Consider the following 18,909-nt stretch of genomic DNA (forward strand, 5'->3'; position numbering starts at 1 on the left):
ATACAATATGTTACAAGAGGTTTCAATGTTGTCATTGGTATTCTATGTGATTGCTGTCATAGAAAATTCTGGTAAAACTTGCATAAGAATTCTGATTATCTGAAAATACACATTTTGTTTGCAATTTATACAAGGTATATGTTATAATGTACATATAGTGTAGGAAGATCAGGTGTCATCGGGAGATTTGTTCTCTATTACCGTTGACATATTTGACTCGACGGGTCTCTTTTTCATTCCCATAACTCTATTCTCATAACCCATGGACCGTCTGTCGTGATCTTCGGACTTTCCGTCGTCGCTAGCCGACATTTTCCGACTGGAGGTCGGGCTGATTTTCGGAGTCCCCCCGGTTGTCCATCGGGAGTTTCCGTATGACGTCTTCCGCCGGACGTGTTTCCAGCGGTGTTTGTTGTATCTGTTGGTTCGCGGGTACGACTCCAGTTTTTCAATGGTGACACCTTTGAAGAGCAGCCCGCGCTCTGTAGTCCTTTTGTACCAGTACCATCCACCGACGGACGCTAGGGCCAGGGCAGCGGCGATTCCTATCAGGATACCAATCAGCGCCTCCACGTTAAGGCCTCCTACCTTTGCATCTGAAAATAAATGGGGAAAAAGTTAAGTACTGTTATAAGGCAACATAGTCAGTTGGACGTTCGAAACCATAATTGTAGACATTAATCGAAGTATCACGTGCACGGTGCTCTGTGCAAGCAATTTTGAACAGGATATGTCTTGAACGTTTGAAAAGAGCGACTGAATGTTTCTTTGTACATCCACGGCTTTTGGCACATAGAAAGGTATTAAACGTGCTTTTCCGTCGATTCGTGGTTTGTGACACGAACTATTCTAGAGATCACAAAATATGAGTAGATACTACAGCTGAGCATGGTTAAGTTTATTTCAAGACATCCAGAACCAGCGGCACAGTTACCAAAGCGAGTACAATGTGAGCAAAGTCTCTCTTTCCTCACGAAAAACTAAGATAAATGTCTTGTATAAAGATATGTAGATGGATGCCTTTTTGTCGTACCTGAACATGCTGGCAGGTCACTGCTCTCGTCCTCCCCAGTACCACAATGGTCGATTCCATCACAAACCACGGACGAACAGACGCATCTGCTGACGTTTTCACACAGGAACGACAGTGTGTCTCCTGTACAGGGGGCTGTAGGCATAATATATGAATGAAAACCTTTATTGTACATACATACCCACTGGGTTCAGTAAAGGTCGCAACAAGATGTACATGGAATATGTACAATGAATCTACAATACTCAAGAATCGTATACCACGTGAAATCGACTTCTTCTCGTTTCTTTGTGAAAATATAGAAACAGATATGCTGCTTTATAAGTAAAGGTTTGTCTAAATATAGAATATGTAGCCTCCAAAGCAGGCTCTCTGGGGCATCGGCCTTTTTTGTGGCTCATAATACACTTACGCTGGCCATGTGTTGTGCTGGGTCGCTTGTTCTACTGATACGCAGTACAAGCGAACCAGTACAATAAGAAATGGCCAGCAAAAACGTATTATGAGCAAAAGGCCGAAAACGGGCCCAGAGAGCCTGCTGTGGAGACTAGAGGATATGTAGGATTATAGATTGATGTGTTTTATATCTTAACTATACCAGACTTGTCAGATGACTGACTGTAAACTTTGCTTCAATCATTCCGTTGAACGGAATTGTTTTGAGCTGTCGGTACAATTTGTGATCGGGTGTAAATACATTTAGTTTGTATTGGTCTATCAAAATGTATTTCTTTGAATCTGAAGAATTAGTTTATAGCAATTGATGATGTTGGCCTATGTAATGTATACATGCTTGTGATTTGCCGTCATATATCATACATGTAGTGTACATTCAGACAGAATGCATTTATTCTTACATGTCTAATAATGCCCCATGCAGTATCAATAATTCAGAGCCATTGTCGTTTGACACAGAGAGCAGCAATATGAATGTCATCTACAATACAAAACAGGTGCAAGGGTTGAGGCACGTAAGGGCACGTTGATTTGGTACATGGATGACATCATCTGGGACCCCAAAACTGATGCGAGCGTGCAAATAAAAAAACAGTTTGGCCAAGAAAAGTTGCCTTCATTATGAAATCTAAGTGATCAGGAAGGTAGAACAAACGACACAACACACAGAATATGGCGTACCTAACAATAGAATCTTCATTTCTGGCCTTTCACATCTTCTTCTTTGACCTTGGCATTGACATTGACATTCGTCAATTCTATGACATTAGCATACATTTTCCGATATTTTCCCCATCTACGCTGTTTTGTACGATTTAAGGCATAGTTAAAACTTTTTTATTCTTGGAAACGGCCTAAAATTGATGCGTCGATGTCATCCAAATAATCAAATCGACGTGACCTGATCTAGGAAAATTGTACTCACGCTCAGAAAACGACGTGTAGATGATCTCAAAGCCCATCTCGTACCCACTGTTGTCGCTGTTAAACTTCAGCGTCACCGTGTCACCCGATGTGACGATGTTTTCGGGAAGCTTGTATCCGCACCGCGTGCCGGAGATTACCGAAGTGGCGTTCGTGCCTGCGACGTCACCTTCGTAAATGTCCAAAGTGTCGTAACATCGGTCATTGGTTCCCTCTACTTCGAACCTCTTGTACTGCAGTAGGATTTTCTGCCCAGGGTTAACCCGTAACACGACCGTGCAGTGGAGGTTATCCGTGTAGTACAGGCTGCGTGTGAGCTCCAGCCTACCGCCACACTGCTTCTGGATTGTTTTGTCGCAATGTTCGTTCAAATAATCTGAAATAAAAGGCAAAGAAAAGTTACATTAAAGGTAACGCTCACTAGTGACTTTTCTCAATTGGGATACATGAATTTGTCATGGGATAATTCTACTTAGACGTTAATGATTACAGTGTTTGAAGCATATTCTGCATAGTTTCTCCATTATGAAGGCCCATCTGAGCTGAACAGTGTTTGTTCTGTCGGAGCTAATTGTGAGTACACGACACAAGTTAGGTCGGCAACGTTTGCTGAGTACACAACTTGACGACATTTGACAAGATCTACGGCCCTTCTACACCTGCGCCCAGCATTTTGAAACAACTTGAAGGCCTTTGTCCTTCGACCACTTAGACGAATGGACATCAAACAAAATGGCAGGAAATTACGTTAGCGAATAGCCATATTGGGTGGAAGTAAACACCAACCCGCCCTGGGCACGTTCACAAAATTGTTGCTATCTCGTTACCTTTCACTTGGAACATGTGTAGGTCCACCTTTACACCAAGTAAATAAGCTTATCTATCGTGCATCATGTGCTTACCAGGGAATGATGATATCATGTTTGTATATAACCGAGCAGCAAACTGACACAAAAACGTTATATGGATTTGAAATATAATTCTGTTTGACACGAACATCCAAGACTTAGGATTTTGCCTGATGGCATGTGTCTAATGAAAAAGGTACACAACTTCCTCTGTATCTTGAACAGAACTAACGTTGTACAAACACACAATGGAATGCAAACAATTAGGGGTTACTCAGATGCAAGACTGTTTTGAGTGTTTCCATTGTGTCATGTACAACTTTAACGTCGGTGCTTTCAGTACCCGTTAAGTGCTCGTCCTCTCATTAGGGTGGGACCTGTGAAGGGGAATCCTGAACACAAGGTTTAACGAGTACCGATGAAGAGTATCGGTACGATAACATGGTCATAACGTCTCTGTGAGCTTCCATACGTGTTTTGTCAAACTGGATAACACGGTGAGTTATCCTAGATAACACTATTATTGAAGAACACTATGCCTTGTTTACACCATAACGCGGCTATCTCACATCACATATAAACTGCGTGACACGACTCAGTACTAAACGATTCTGTTGTAGAATTCCTACAAGGCCGTTGTTGGGGCTACTGCCGTGGGGTACATGTTTCTCTTGCTTGACATGGCAACCAGGAAATTACTACTGTAACATAAAACGTTTGTTTTTACTTTGGGTATCAGTAGCCTGGACGACAGAAGACTGGGCGGACAACCATACGGACGGTTTGTCTTACACTCACTCTTTATGTATGCCACGTTCAGAGACCCATCCGTTATTCAGGTGTTCTGAATAGCCGCTTTACGCGCGATAAAGCACGTATAGAGGAATGGCGTTGCTTCCCACGGTTGAATAAGGAAGAACGATCGTCGTGTTTGGGACTTGCTCGTCGAAAAATTGATTCCTTGGCTTTCTGATCTTAAATCATTCCAGGCGAATCAATGATTTTGACGTTAGCACCAAGTATTATATAGGGTATTGTAGCTAGATAGCCAAAGGATGACAATTACCTAAACGGAAAAAATGTATCGGTTGCGTGACTTTTTTGACCTTGAAGCGCTCGCTGATGAGACAAAGGCAACCCAACCTTACTCTCACTTCTTGCCCACCGAATGCTCAAAGGAACATTTCTGCACGTACCTGTGTCGAGTCCTGTGGTTAGACATAACGGAACGGAGTAGAGCAGAACAAGGAACCACCGTGCCGCCATCTTAAACTCCAAGGCAAAAGGGCCCGTTTGTCCCAACCACCCAACCATCCGCACACTTGCTGTTCTTTATGAAATAAATGACGTGAGACTTTCCAAGGGTCGCCTGGGAGACGGAACGCAGTCCCGCCGAGCACGCGTACTTGCCTGGCGTTATTAACCCTCCAATTTATAGGTCACCAATCACGAGACGACAATAGCAACCACGGCACAAAGTTCGTGATCTGCGGAGACCCTGGGCCGTCTGTTATCATTTGCTATTCAAACAGGTGGCTTTGGTTACAGAGGTAATCCGACGGAAACCATCGAATCGGATTCCTGTTGTCCAGTGCCTAATGACTAAATGCGAGAGGCTCATAAGAACTACTCTCCAAGCAGAGGTTAGGCTCCGGCTGTTTTTTTAGTCGTTTTTTCGGGCTTTCAATTTTGTATTGTTTCCTGAAGTCTGTAAACCAGTTAGGTTTTGACAATAAAAGATACAATACAAAATAAATAGCCCGAAAAAACGATTTAGAATCTAAAAACGTTAAAAAAAACAGCCGGAGCCTAACTTCTGCTTGGAGAGTACATAAGAACTGGCAAACAGCTTTACTGGAACAGTAACAGCACAGGCTTTAATTTGCAGCGTGCGCCTCAGAAACAGGGGTTCCTTTTACATAGGACACTTGCACATCGTTTAATACAAGTATACAGACAATCATAGCATTTGACCCACATGCACAATGACTTTGGACACTACACGGACATTTTTCTGCTGTTCAAACCACTGCTGTGATACAGATTTTGCAAATGTTACTGAAGTTGGGATATGTGCATTCATGTATGGACAAGAAAATGAAAGACAACCCAGACAAAGCTACACAGTATAGGTTTATTTATTGTTTTTTTTTTTAAATTCTTTTATCGCCACCTCCAGCCTTCTAATTTCAGAGTAATTTCTGGGTAGCGAATAAGTCCTGACATGTTGAGATAACATTTGTGGACAAAAAATATGATATGTCATTTATGACATTGTTAATCAATACTGCATTTTGCTGTTTGTTACATTGCTGACAGGAAGTACAATTACATTGTACAAGAAGCCATGACAATCTTATCATAAACAGAGATGGAATTGAAAAAAAAATTAAGTATAGATGGCAGATGACATTCTTTTTGAACCAATGAAGCAAGAGCATCTAAAAGATACTAGTATTATAAAATCATAATATTCTATAATCTTATATCATAAGACAATGCAGAAGCACAACCTTAAACCAGACTATCAGCTGACTCTTTCCAGTGGATAAAATGCACAGCCTTTATGGCAAAAGTGAAATTGATTTTATCTTCAGCACAGCATGACTTGACAGAATTATGACTCCATCAGGAAATCTTCCATCAGCCTGTTGAACTCGTCAGCATACCGGAGGTGGATGTTGTGTTTCCCATCCGGAAAATCATATCTCCTGTAGGAAAATAAGTCAGAAGTGAGGATCATCTTCACTTGTGGTATCAAAAAAAAAATGTCATTCTTGAAACAAAAGAATACATAAAGATACAACTCTTGACTGAAGTCCCTTACCTAGACCCTTTAATATGTTCCTGTAGGTAGTCAGGATGAACACCAGGAACTATGGGGTCCTTGACACCATGTAAGATGAAGGTGGGGCAGGTCACCTGACTAGCCTCTGTCTTACAGATGTCACCATTCCTCTGCTGGAGGAACCTACAAAATAGATATGATAAACACATCTGATAGGTTCAAAAATAGGGAAAGCTACAGCATTAAGTCTTTTCAGACCTGCTCAGAAACTGCTACAATTTACACTCATGAAAAGTATGAGGATCAATGGCTACTGCTGTCACAAATTAATCAGAAAAGCTGAGAAGAGAGTTCTTCAAATAATACCACATATGTATTATGATTTTTTTGCTTTGTGTTATTCGATCCGTAGAACAAGAGTTATCTTTTGTGCAAAATATCTAACCGTACTCACTGTGTGATTCCTTCAATCCAGCGCTCCCATGTCTTGCGGAAGTACTCCTCTCCATACATATTGATCATGGGTGCTCGCATCCTTTCACTCCAGTTACTGATGTCTCTTGTTGCTATTGACAGAAAAATAACACACTCTAAAACCTATCACTGCAACTCAAAACAAACTACATGTACCTCCAGTGAATCATATTTGTCTGAGAGACTAAGCATACACCTATTTTTTTATTAAACATTGAAGATGACCTCAGGGAGAATGTAAGATTAATTTTTCCCAAAAATACAGTTATTGTGCAATTTTCTAGGATCATCACACACACACACACACACACAAACCACACACACATAGAGAGAAAGATAGAGAGAATTGGAGGAGAGAGACTACTATATCTAAAGAAGACACATACTAGTACACAGACAAGCTTTTTCACCATACCACTATTTCAAGCATAGTTATTATAATAACTATGCTTGAAATAGTGGTATGGTGAAAAAGCTTGTCTGTGTACTAGGCATGATATTATCATTTTGCCTCTGGAAATCTGTTTATTCAATTTACCTTCATACATCCCACAGTCTTCCTCAGTGACAAAGGCATTTCCTCCCCAGATGACCATCTTCCTGACCAGCTGTGGGTAGGTACCGGCCAGGATGATGGCTGTGATAGCTCCATCACTCCAGCCAGCCAGAGAGAACTTATCAAAACCTATTTTCTGCAAATAGACACATGAAAAAACATCATAACATTATCTCTAATACTAGTAATAACTGAAAATATTTGTAAGATTGCTAATGTTTATAAACTTACTTATGGGGTAACACACCAGGTTTGTCCTGAATAGTACAAGCTGCATATCCAGATTCACTCACATGGGAATGGAGCCCTACTCTTGTTCATGAAGTCTGGCGGGCTCTTTCACATGCTCAAAGTGTGGCTCTCATCAAACATGGGACCTCCATTTCATGTCTTATCCGTGGGACGACTTCTTTTTGGACAATCAGAACATTTCTTCTTTTCAGTTTTCCTTGTTATGAGATCAAAATGGTTGCATTTGTCTGTAGTTATGCAAATTGTATCAGTAATAAAGCAAATTACAGTGTATATTATGTTGCATGGTTGGAAATCTATTCAAAGTCAATACGGACTGCTCTTTCACTTTTACATGGAAAAATGTTCGCTGTGGTTTTAAGTTTGCGGTGAAGGGGCCATCTGGAAAACCGCCAACATTAAATTGCCACAAATATTTCAGCATCTACAGTAATTTCAAACCCTCCATCCACCTGCATGAGAGCTGCAGCATCAGCAGCATCCTGGTGGAAGAAGTTTATATCAAACTGTCTGTCTGGAGGGCGGGACTTGCCGTATCCACGCGGGTCCCACCCGACAACCGTCAGCTTCTGCCTGTCCAACTTCTCCAGCTGAGGCGTAAAGTCAGTTATGGTAGAGCCTGTGGACAAGAGAAGAAAATTAGAATGTTGTAAAGTAACCTATTTTAAAAATGTATCTGTTTGATTTCAGATCAATGATTTGAGTTCACAATGATATTTGAATAGTAACATACATTCACATAATTCCACCCGGTGCCATTATACCGCCACCTCAAAAAACGTTGTTACTCAGTATAGAGGCCTTCTCAAGATTGTCTTCAACACGTAAACATCTGAATTGTATTACATTTAGGATATTTAACATTCGGTGTTCAAGACAATCTTGGGAAGACCTCTATACTGACGTTTTTTGAGGTGGTGGTATTATGGCACCTGGTGGAATTATGATTGTCAATGTTACAAATAGAATGTATTGTTTATCAACTTTCTGGAAGACGAGATTCCCCCACACTACCTAGTGCCCCTGGCATCAGCAGTACTGGATGGTCCCCTGTCCCCACCTTGGCATAGTTGATGTTGACACCATTCACTTCTACCTTCTGATGTGGGATGCTGAAAATATTGCAAATGCAACACGTGAAATTTCTCACTTCCAAATTCAGAACACTTGTCACGATTTCTGCATAGGTCTTCAGTGTAAGGGCTATCCAACCCACTAGAACAAATTATATATACGTCTGACAACATCTCAGAAGTCAGATAATTTCTTGTATAAATGAGTCCCAGGCCGTCCAAATATAGAGTAGAGTATAGCGCCCTATGTGAGGTCACAACAAACGTAAACCTCTATATCACCAGTCACAGGCTGTGTGCATGTTAAGCTGGAGTTAAACTTGAGCTGTTAAACGTTAAATGTATGCCATGGATGATACTTATGAACTTGAAGGAAACGGACTTGAAATTGTGCACCTTTCTGCAGAAGTTGAGGCCTTGGCTACGTGTCGTAAGATCAGTTTAAGACGATTAGAAGCGCTGGCAAGCCTGCTAAACACAACAGTGGACATCTCTGGGCTTCCAACGGTTGTCTAACTTGTCTATGTAATAAAATCAAACCAAGGAAAACAGGCAAAGTGTTGACAAAGCTTAGTTTCTTGCAAACTTGTCCAGGGGTACGTAACCCCGTTTCACCTTTCACCTTCGACCTGCAAAGTATAAGAGGTGCGCATGCGCAACGTCATACCCGCGTTGGGTCGCCATCTTTGAATTTTTTCTCCAGACCGGCTCCAGGCTGGTCGTGAATTTTTCTGATTTCCATCCGTGAGCATCGGCCTCCACACAACCAGCAAACATGGTGAGACACTTCATACATGTTCTGATATGGTTTTAGTATATGTTGATAGCTAAATTTGTAAGATATTGTGACTTGTTATGAATGTACACGCCAGGGATCATGTGTATGCAGCAGTGTCTTGAACAAAGCGCTTGGCGCGATTCAGAGCTTCTGTTGAAGGAATCGTTGTTTATCATATTTGCAAGAAACTCTTCGCTTGTAACGCATGTAGAAACATGAATGTCGATTTCAGAATTTCTGTAATTGATTCTGTAATGTAATTAATGCGGCAGTGAATGAAGGAAAAATAATCTGTCCTGACTGCCCCCCTCCCCAGAAATTATGATAAACTCAACAAGTATACATTTTACAAGAATTATGCAGCTGTTGATGCTGCTTAAGAATCCTTGTCTTTGCTCGATGTTTAGGTTGGTTGTATTCCCGATTTCAAACCAGAACCAGTGGTGTAAACTGTGTGTTTGGCATTCCTCCATAATTTGTATTGTCTGTTTATACAATTTATACTCAAAGATGATATGATAAAAACCATACTTGCACATATGAAACAAAACAGATTTGCCCATATAACGTACATTCTACTCATAAATCTAATGTTAACTCTTCCAGGTGGTGGGCAAGAGCTCCAAGATGCAGGCGCACCTGAACTACAGGATGCGGGTGACCCTGCAAGACAGCCGTGTTTTTATTGGCACCTTCAAGGCCTTTGACAAACACATGAACCTCATCCTGGGTACGTTTTGGAATCAATGATTGATTAAGCCCAATAAGTCGAAAAGTGACTCATGACTCATGTACAGGTTCAGACTTTATTTAGCACTTTTGACTTGTAAAATGTATATATTTGTCTTGCTATAATTTTGGTTTGGTCAATGTACATGTTGCAATCATGACTAAATCATAAATCAAATCAATATATGACCATAAATCACCTGGAAATGATAAATTACAACTGTTCTTGATTCCTTCGCCAGTTGACTGCGATGAGTTCCGTAAGATCCGCCCTAAGAGCCAGAAGCAGGAGGAGCGAGAGGAGAAGCGAGTGCTGGGCCTGGTGTTGCTGAGAGGAGAGAACATCGTGTCCATGACTGTGGAGGGCCCACCTCCTGCTGATGTAAGTCTGCTACATCTACATCTACACTACATCATTGGGCAAAGTCCCTCACGTGGCATTACGCCTAGGGAGTGAGATGACCTAGCATAACCGGTGGTGGTGGTTTCAAACAAACTGGTGAAATGAAAAGGAAATAGAGGAAGTGCAGTGCTGTACATTGTGGCTTGTTAGTTAAAGGCATTGGTCCTACAGCTGGGCAGAGCTGGGGTAGTGGTAGTGCTTGGCTACCCCAGCTTTAAATTGCTCTATGGAAGTTCTGATCCATTTACCACTTTATGGGACTTCTGATCCATTTACCATTTTATTTGCTTCAATTTTCTTAGTTTGAAAGTGGGGTAACTTGGGAATGAAGATGATCAATATTTAAAGTCTGTATAAAAGACGATCGAAAGAGACATTGGTCTGTCAGGGCTTTAGTCAACCATGAAGGATAGGTTGTGCTGGAAAATCTTTATCTATGGTACCTCACCAGAACATTTGGGATGCATTGTGATTATTATGATGAAAAAAGTTGAACATTGAATCTCTATTTGTTTTCCCTCCAGGAGGGAGTGGCTCGTGTGCCAATTCCAGGTGCTGGACCTGGACCAGGTATGGGGAGAGCAGCCGGCAGGGGAGTGGCAAATGTTGCAGGCCCATCTGCACCTGCAGGTATGATACATGTACTACAGATATCATACATGAGGGATAGTACAAGTTACATTCAGCGCTCGAAATACCTTTTTCTGCATACCTGGTTCAGGTAACATTGAATATTATCTGCACCTTCTCAATTTAGGAAGTATGGATCATACTAAAACTGTTCAGGAACCATTGATATTTTTTTCTTTTAAACTTTATAGGTAACATTCAATACAGCTAATAACGATCCATATACACCTACGTCATATGAGATTGATGTATAAAACCCAGTACATGGACCAGCGCAGGTTAGGTGCAGGTAGACACTAAAAATATACCTGCACAGCTCCAATTTTACCTGCACTAACCTGCATATGCAGGTGGTATTTCGAGCCCTGCACATGCTTCAGCATATTAAGGATGGGATAGATTCCTTGAAAGATTTGTTTTGACGTAATTTTTTGCCATGGAAACAAAAGTATCTAATGTTACATAGCTAAGTTGAATTACCAGTCCTGTCTAGATTCTCACATACCCTGGTGTTGTTGCAGGTCTGGCTGGCCCAGTCCGGGGAGTGGGCGGCCCATCGCAGCAGGTCATGACCCCACAGGGCCGAGCAGCAGTGTCTGCACCCCCACAGCAGTACCAGAGACCACCAGGTCCTCCCCCTGGTGCAAGAGGACCCCCAGGAGGTATGTTTCAAACTCCTTCGTAGACCTCTTTGAATACAATTACAATTTCAGTCTGTGGAAGAGTTTTTTTCTGAAGCTAAGGGTTGACTCCATATACCTAGATGTAAAATGTAGCTTATTATTGGCTTTGTCCACAAAATTTCTTTTATTGCTCTACCTTGTTATTATTGCTATTGTGTTTTTTTTAGAGAGAGACACTAGCCTGATAAATACTTTACAAAAGTTAAGTTCAAGATACTTACAAGGATTGTTTTCATCAAACTTCTGTTTTGGCTAGTGACTGAGTGTGGCTGTTTCTAAGAATGAACTTTTCTGCTCCCCTGACAACAGGTCCCCCCAGGATGATGGGCCCCCCTCCAGGCATGGGAGGCAGGGGGATGCCACCAGGCATGCCCATGGGAATGCCCCCACCCGGTATGAGACCAGGCATGAGACCAGGTGGCCCTCCTCCAGGCATGATGAGAGGTAAGGATTATTTTGTGGATAGTAAATGACCTATAGTATACTCGATATTTATGTTTGTCTTTTATTTACACAAGTAGCCTCTGTGGTTTTTAGAGGACTCAATGAAAACTGCAATGGGATCAAGCAATGTTTAAACTGAATTGTGCTTGCAAGTTTTCTTTGTTGTTTTGATTTGTACTTGACTGGTATTTATATTTTTGTCCACAGGACCCCCACCTCCTGGCATGAGACCACCACCTCGGCAGTGATAGAAGTAACTTTTTACAGGGACTAGATGCCAACATTTTGTAGACTGGTAGATTTGGGAGCCTTGCGATGAATAAACAACACATATTGTAAACATTCCTGTCGTGAGGCATCGTGTACATGTGCAAGTGTCAATAAAACCTTGTGAGATACAACCTTGCTTGGAGCAAGGCTATAAACATTATGGGTTAAGTATTGTTTATCAGTTAACAGGAATCTTTGAACATGATTTGTTTGGTAAAGCTGAAACAAACTTAAACCATAGTCGAGATCTAGTATTGACGAATTGGCAGCAAGTATGATACATCCCAAAAAATTCCTAAGGATAGTTTTTTTTTACTTTTGTCTTTTGTTTCTGGTTTCATATGAAATGGTGACAGGAAGAGCCATTAAAAATCAGTGCTAGATTAAAACATGTAAAAACATTGATACTTTTGAGGGATGTTTTACATTGTACATTTTGTGTTGTATCACATAGTTAGATTTCTCATGGAAAATAAATGGGATGGATTTGTAAAAGTTTTTGTCTTCAATTGCATTCTAATTCTCATCTCTACATTATCAAGGAAAGGTAGTCTGATATGACACTAGTATTTACATCTACCACAACACTACATTGTTTTCCTGGTAGGTAAAAACATATTTTTTTGCTGTTTTTGTGTTCTTTTTCTGTCTTATTCCACCATTAGCCAATCTGAGCTTAGTTCAGATATTTGCTGTTATTGTAAAACATTTTTTGCTGCTACCCAGTTCTTACAGGGCAAGCCATATGGTATAGTATAACTCGGTCCACAAAACGTAGATGTAGTTTTTGCACACCTATATTGTATTGGGCGAGCCTGATGTATATTGATGGTATAGTATTGTGAGTACCTTGACAAAGACTATAGGGAAAACATTGCATTTTTGCAAAGATGTTGCCTTTCTAGTTTATTGATGAACACATTGACACATGGCTGAAGTGTAGATTTACTGTATCTTCCAGTTCAATTACACAATCTCTTACTGACAGAAGCACATCACTTTCTGCATTACAGTGATGTGCCACACTCAAAGAAGTCTCAAAATCAACATAAAAGCATCAGTGATTTATAATAGTACTGGAGATGGTTAATAGTTTTGGATAGTGTCATGCCTTTGACTAATTTCAAATTTCTCAGAAGTAAATCTCTGGGAAACTGCCACAGCTAAGAGAAGCTAGTTATTGTCCCTCGGAGAATCCTGCCAAACTGGCTGATGAGTGGCACTGCATCCTCCATGTGGTCAGCACCAAATTTACAGGTGGCCTGCATGGTGGCTGCTAGCCTGTCCAGGCACAGCTCCACCAGCACAACGTGCGTCTCATCTGCAGGGGGAAAAAAGTTTGGTCAGCCATGAAAGCAGTGGTTCAACTCGGTAGTGACAATTTAAACCAAGGCCCAGCCAGGCTGTTAGGATGAATGAAGATTATCAATTAATACCATGATGAAATAATACACAAAGGTGCTCATGATCAATTTTTTGTGTTGTCTTTTATATCATACTTGTTGTTCCCACAAACAGCCGGTCTCCAAGTTGGGAATATTGACGGTAGCATAACAGGGTTGTGACTTCATGTGCCAGCTTTTGACAAAAGCAACGTATAAGATAGCCCCATATACCAAAGTATTCAATATTGAGTAAAAAGTTCTCAAGCCCTTGCACAATAAAAGAAGAAAAAATCATACAGAAAGTTCTGCCACCCATTGATCAGTCATATTTAGGCTAAATGGACATTGTTAAAGAGCACAAAAAAACGTTATACTGAGTATGTGTGACCTATATTGTATGACCTATAAATAACAGACCTTTCATTTCAGCCACAGCAAACAGAAAGGCCTTCCATTGAGTGGCTTCCTCTGGGCTGCTGGCCATGGTGAAGATGTGAGCTGCTTCCAACTTCTGTAGGAGACCATTGGGGCTCTGTGTTGGGTCATAGTCTAGATGCACTGTCGTCACACAGTCCAACTCTCCCCATTTAGTTTCAAACTCCTGAGGAGTCAAGCTACAGTGAGACAGTAAAGAAATGGTCTCTTCCAAATTGTCTTCTTCCACCGCCTCTGCCACCTCTGCTGCCATGTGAGTCTCATTACTTGTACCATTCGTTAGCTTGGTCTGCTCTTGTTTTCTTTTTTGTTCCTCAACCATCACATCCCACCTCCGACGACCATATATGGGCACCAGAGTGTTGAGGTCCATCAGGTCGATGACCTCGTGACCAGGTGCATCGCTGTCCTGTATCTGCACTGGCCTGTTGGCCGCTCCCAGTATAACTCTCCTCGCCTGCTGCACGTCTGTGTGGAGTAACCTGTAGTACATCAGTGCCCGGTCGCGTACGGCCATGTTGGAGTCCTCATCAATGCAGTACTCCAGGAGACAACCCAGCATGTCCTGGCACTCCGCTGGTCGGATGAAGAACATCTTGGCAGTGGCTGTCAGCAGCTCCAGCTTCACCTAATTAAAAAGGGGCACGATCAGAAACTACAGGACATTCTCCTTTTTCTCCAATGAAAGAGTTTACTTGCTTATCTAAGGATGGACACTTCATTGGTAGTGAGCTGATAGAATAAATTGGACAATTCTTGCAACAGGCCTAATCAAACTTTAAAGCAAGTTATCACAAAGACACTTACTTGCACGCTTATCTCACTGGCCACATTCTCTATCATGTCCTCCAGGATGTAGGGTCCATTTGGCAAAGTCTGGCCATACTGCCCAAGCAGCCAGACTAATGTAGCCTTGGCTGGACCCTCCTGGACTAATTCCACACAGTTGGGGAGTAGTGGTGTCACCTGGAAGGTTAGAATACAACAAATGTTATCACCATATGGATCAATGACTTCTGCCAACCTCTGAAGTGCATGTCTTGCATGTCAGTGTTTACACATTATGATAACCTGGTATCCAGCCATAATATAGCTACCGAGTCTCTTCTCTCCTCTTCATAATTGTGAAGAGGAGAGAAGAGACTGAGGAGCTATATTACGGCTGGATACCAGGTTAACATTACGAATGATGACTGCATGTACCATCCTTTGCCACAAAAAACAATGAATGTAAGAGAAACCCCATATACCAAAGTATGCCATATTGGGTAAAAAGTTCTCAATCATGTATTGCGATTTGCGAATAATGACAACTAGAGCACAAATGATAATGCAATAAAAAATACCCCAATCGTTGCTTTTGCAATATGTGTTGACTACTTTTGGATTGTTTGCGAGACTTTGAGTCTGACACTCTCACACCTAAAATGTATACACACTAGTATATCAATCATCTTTCACCTTTGTGACAATGTCAGGGTACAGCAGCACTAAGTCCTTCAGGGCCATGAGTACAGCTGATGTGATGTGTTCCTGTTGAAGCCCATGTATCTTCAGTAGAGTACCCACACAGTGTGCTGCAGAGGTAGGGAGTCTACGGGCAATCTTTCCTATTGCCTGTATGGATGCTGTAGCCAGGTCAGTAGACACATCAGTACAGTACATACTCAGCTCATCAACTATGTCACCTTCTGTCCCATCTGTGGCCATCTCTGTCAAAACTTCTAGCTTCTTTGTTTTCACATATAAAGGATCATTATATCTACAGAAGAACTTCTTAAAGTCTCTATTGAAAAGCCCTGGGGAAGTTGCTAAGATGTACTGGATGTGACAAAGAGCAACATAACTCAATTCTGGCCCACCACTGGTGATAATGTTCAGTAGGGGACTCTTAGCTCTGTTGTAAACCTGCTCCTGGATTTGTGGCATGTCTTGTGTGAGGAACAGGAAGTATTTCAAGGCAGCCATGATGACTCCACTGTTACTATGTTTCAAGCAGACATCAACAATGTTCATTATGTCAAAAGTCTCCTCTTCCTCTGATGGTTTGTACTTCAGTAGAAAGTGTAAAACCTGGCACTGTCCCCACTCTGAGAAGTCCTGTACTCTATTCAACAAGTAGTGGGCGATGTTCTTGTTCACAACAACTCCACCCTCTGCTTGTAGGATTTCCTCCAGCGCTTGCAGACAGTTGACGACCACAATGGGATCCTTGTCTCGTATCATACCGTACAACTGGTCGATCATGCTGGCATCTTGGATAAGCTCAGGAGCAACGTGAAGCATCTTGGCACACCCATTCACAGCATTCCTTCTGACATATGCACTAGAGTCCTGAAGGCCCTTTTTAAGGGGCAACTGTATGTATTCTACCAAGGAGGGTATTCTGAGAGAACACATGGTTCTCAAAGCAAGTCCACGCACCATCGGATTGGGTTCTAGACAGTCTTTCTGCAGGGTGTTGATCGCCAACAGTGCCAGGTCTTGCTGGACTGCAGCATAGTTGCAGATGTACAGGTAGGTCAGCTTCTTCTGTACCAGATCCGCTGTGGCGCTGGCCTTGATGATATCCGGGAACAGCGGGGACATGTCAGCTCCATCTGTCATCAGGGAGACCACACGACGGAGAACCTGAGAAAGTACAGTCCAATATCTCATGTTGAACTTATGATGTGCATTAAACAATAATCATTGTAATAATTCTAGATACAATATTGTCATTGATGTAGCATCTCTATGACTTGCTTAGTTTCTTCTATTCACTGATAATTTGATGTCAGACGCTTTGGTCCTTTACTGACTCAGCCATGGCTAATAAATTTTATCAGACCGGGCCCAACACCCTTCCTTAAACTTAAGCCGAGTTGCCCAGGGTGTTGGGTCGAGTGAACTGGGCCGAGTTGCTAAAGGGTCGAATCGATCGTCTTGATCCCCAATAAAGATATAACATTGGCATAATACCGGTCATAAGCCTTATACCGGTCGATTAAAAATAGTGGAACTTAAAGAGATCTACACATGCAACAATAGTTATTTCTGAGGTATGCACGCTTCAGACATCTAGGTGTCCAATACATAATTTACAAAGCATCGATAACAATGCATTCGAAGACAACAAGGCCAAAAGTTTTCAGGTCATTTTCGGGGCAGGCGAGCTCGTCGTGGGACAAACACACTGTCACGTTCATCGCCAGATTTGTAGATAATAATCACATGTGCTCACGGCACAAGACGAGCATGATTCAACAGCAATCTTGAATTTCTTTTGGTGACCTACAACTCGTGTAAAAGTGTGATGAACCGTCGCATTATCGCCCTGATCTACGGCCGAATGGGTCAAATTGAACGTACGCCGCCATTTTCCCGCCATTTTTAATGCTACGGCCAGCAGTAAAGTTTTACGTCATAGCGGTTGTGACGGACCAAAATTAAATGAAAATTCTTGTCAGTATACGCCCATTTTCTCATGACTTTTTGTATGCTCATGCAGATTTTTGTTTTGTGCAACTACTAACAGGAAAGAAAGGAACAACAGAGGATGTATAAAGGTACATAGCGGCAGTTAATTGTGCCGTGTTTCGTTCGGCCGGTATAGTGCACCCCCTTCCAACCATGCGCCCGCGCCCGTTCTCCGTGCAATTCCGCGGTGTGTTCCAATTACGATATTATGGGATGAAGGAGAATTCTTTGTACACAACCAGTGGGTACTTACATAGCTTACGTTTCGATGTCTCTCAGACACCTTCGTCAGAGCTTCTAACTGGATAAGAAAGTCAACCCCAGTGATGAACCGGGACGAGGGGGGATACAAACTAAGCCACGTTTGGGATTGTTTTCTCACCGCAAAAGCGCCACCTACATCGGCTACATATAGCGGTGAGAAGCAGAACTCCAGTTAGAAGCTCTGACGAAGGTGTCTGAGAGACATCGAAACGTAAGCTATGTAAGTACCCACTGGTTGTGTACAAAGAATTCTCCTTCATCCTATATTCTACCAACCTGATGAAACTATTTTCGGAAGTACGATATTATGTTTTTAGCAGGACCAGAGAGACAAAATAATTTACACAGAAGAAGTGGCAAAGGTAAGCTGTAACAGCAACATGTAACTGGAGAAAATGATGCGTTGATCATTTGCCAAATTAGCATTGCTTGAGAAATTGCAGTAAACCGACCAGTATTATGCCAATGGATGTTACTGTTAGAGTATCACCGATGTTTTATATATTACAGAATTGAATAGTAACGTAGTGAGTCTGTATAATCTTAACCCAAGAAGGTTATATATATATAAATATCTCCTTGGGTAGCCAAGGGCGCTTAAGCCAAGGAGTGACAGGTGATAAGAACAAGGAGGTTAACGTTATAACCTCCTTGATGAGAAGACCGTCGACCTTACCTGGCGGTACCGGATTTTGTCGGCGTGTACGGCAGGATCAGACAGAGCCGTCCGAAGTTCCCTGATCGTGTCATTCCCAGCGAAGAAAGGCATCTTTGGAGACGTTTATTTGTCCGCCAGGATGAATAAGAATTCAAGAACGGACGCAAAACGGCACCTGGAAAGTAACGGAGCCGCCGCGGAAGTCGATGGCCGCCATATTTGAGGTCAAAAGGTCATCAGATCATTTCAAATTGGAAAAAGGGTGAACTTCGTACTATTAGATAATATTTTGCTGAAATAAGCAGTCTTTAGTGATATGAGTAATAGTATATAGTAATGTAAAAAAGTTTTGAAATTGGATACAATA

General features: G+C 41.8%; 4 protein-coding genes across 4 annotated transcripts; 1 reads left to right on the plus strand and 3 right to left on the minus strand.

The window, feature by feature from the left end:
- Positions 1 to 73: 73 nt before the first annotated feature.
- On the minus strand, positions 74 to 4,894 carry LOC118418509. The gene is made up of 4 exons (XM_035824475.1): positions 4,458 to 4,894; positions 2,415 to 2,789; positions 1,034 to 1,168; positions 74 to 596 (listed from the first exon to the last, which is right to left on the minus strand). The coding sequence occupies exons 1-4, from the start codon at positions 4,573 to 4,575 to the stop codon at positions 169 to 171; spliced, it is 1,056 nt and encodes a 351-aa protein (XP_035680368.1). The 5' UTR covers positions 4,576 to 4,894; the 3' UTR covers positions 74 to 168.
- Positions 4,895 to 5,381: 487 nt separating this feature from the next.
- LOC118418523 (valacyclovir hydrolase-like) lies at positions 5,382 to 8,973 on the minus strand. Its single transcript, XM_035824503.1, has 7 exons — positions 8,801 to 8,973; positions 8,346 to 8,443; positions 7,784 to 7,950; positions 7,062 to 7,215; positions 6,504 to 6,615; positions 6,089 to 6,232; positions 5,382 to 5,972 (listed from the first exon to the last, which is right to left on the minus strand). The coding sequence occupies exons 1-7, from the start codon at positions 8,893 to 8,895 to the stop codon at positions 5,879 to 5,881; spliced, it is 864 nt and encodes a 287-aa protein (XP_035680396.1). The 5' UTR covers positions 8,896 to 8,973; the 3' UTR covers positions 5,382 to 5,878.
- A 40-nt stretch (positions 8,974 to 9,013) lies between these two features.
- LOC118418531 (small nuclear ribonucleoprotein-associated protein B'-like) lies at positions 9,014 to 12,836 on the plus strand. The gene is made up of 7 exons (XM_035824514.1): positions 9,014 to 9,182; positions 9,789 to 9,912; positions 10,154 to 10,293; positions 10,839 to 10,944; positions 11,466 to 11,606; positions 11,937 to 12,071; positions 12,279 to 12,836. Exons 1-7 carry the CDS (start codon positions 9,180 to 9,182, stop codon positions 12,317 to 12,319), a joined length of 690 nt encoding a protein of 229 aa, XP_035680407.1. The 5' UTR covers positions 9,014 to 9,179; the 3' UTR covers positions 12,320 to 12,836.
- LOC118418557 (AP-4 complex subunit beta-1-like) lies at positions 12,664 to 18,773 on the minus strand. Its single transcript, XM_035824554.1, has 5 exons — positions 18,561 to 18,773; positions 15,623 to 16,792; positions 14,969 to 15,127; positions 14,144 to 14,789; positions 12,664 to 13,662 (listed from the first exon to the last, which is right to left on the minus strand). The coding sequence occupies exons 1-5, from the start codon at positions 18,651 to 18,653 to the stop codon at positions 13,505 to 13,507; spliced, it is 2,226 nt and encodes a 741-aa protein (XP_035680447.1). The 5' UTR covers positions 18,654 to 18,773; the 3' UTR covers positions 12,664 to 13,504.
- Between the last annotated feature and the right edge of the window lie 136 nt (positions 18,774 to 18,909).

Source organism: Branchiostoma floridae, chromosome 6 (assembly GCF_000003815.2).
Source record: "Branchiostoma floridae strain S238N-H82 chromosome 6, Bfl_VNyyK, whole genome shotgun sequence".
Taxonomy (NCBI): domain Eukaryota; kingdom Metazoa; phylum Chordata; class Leptocardii; order Amphioxiformes; family Branchiostomatidae; genus Branchiostoma; species Branchiostoma floridae.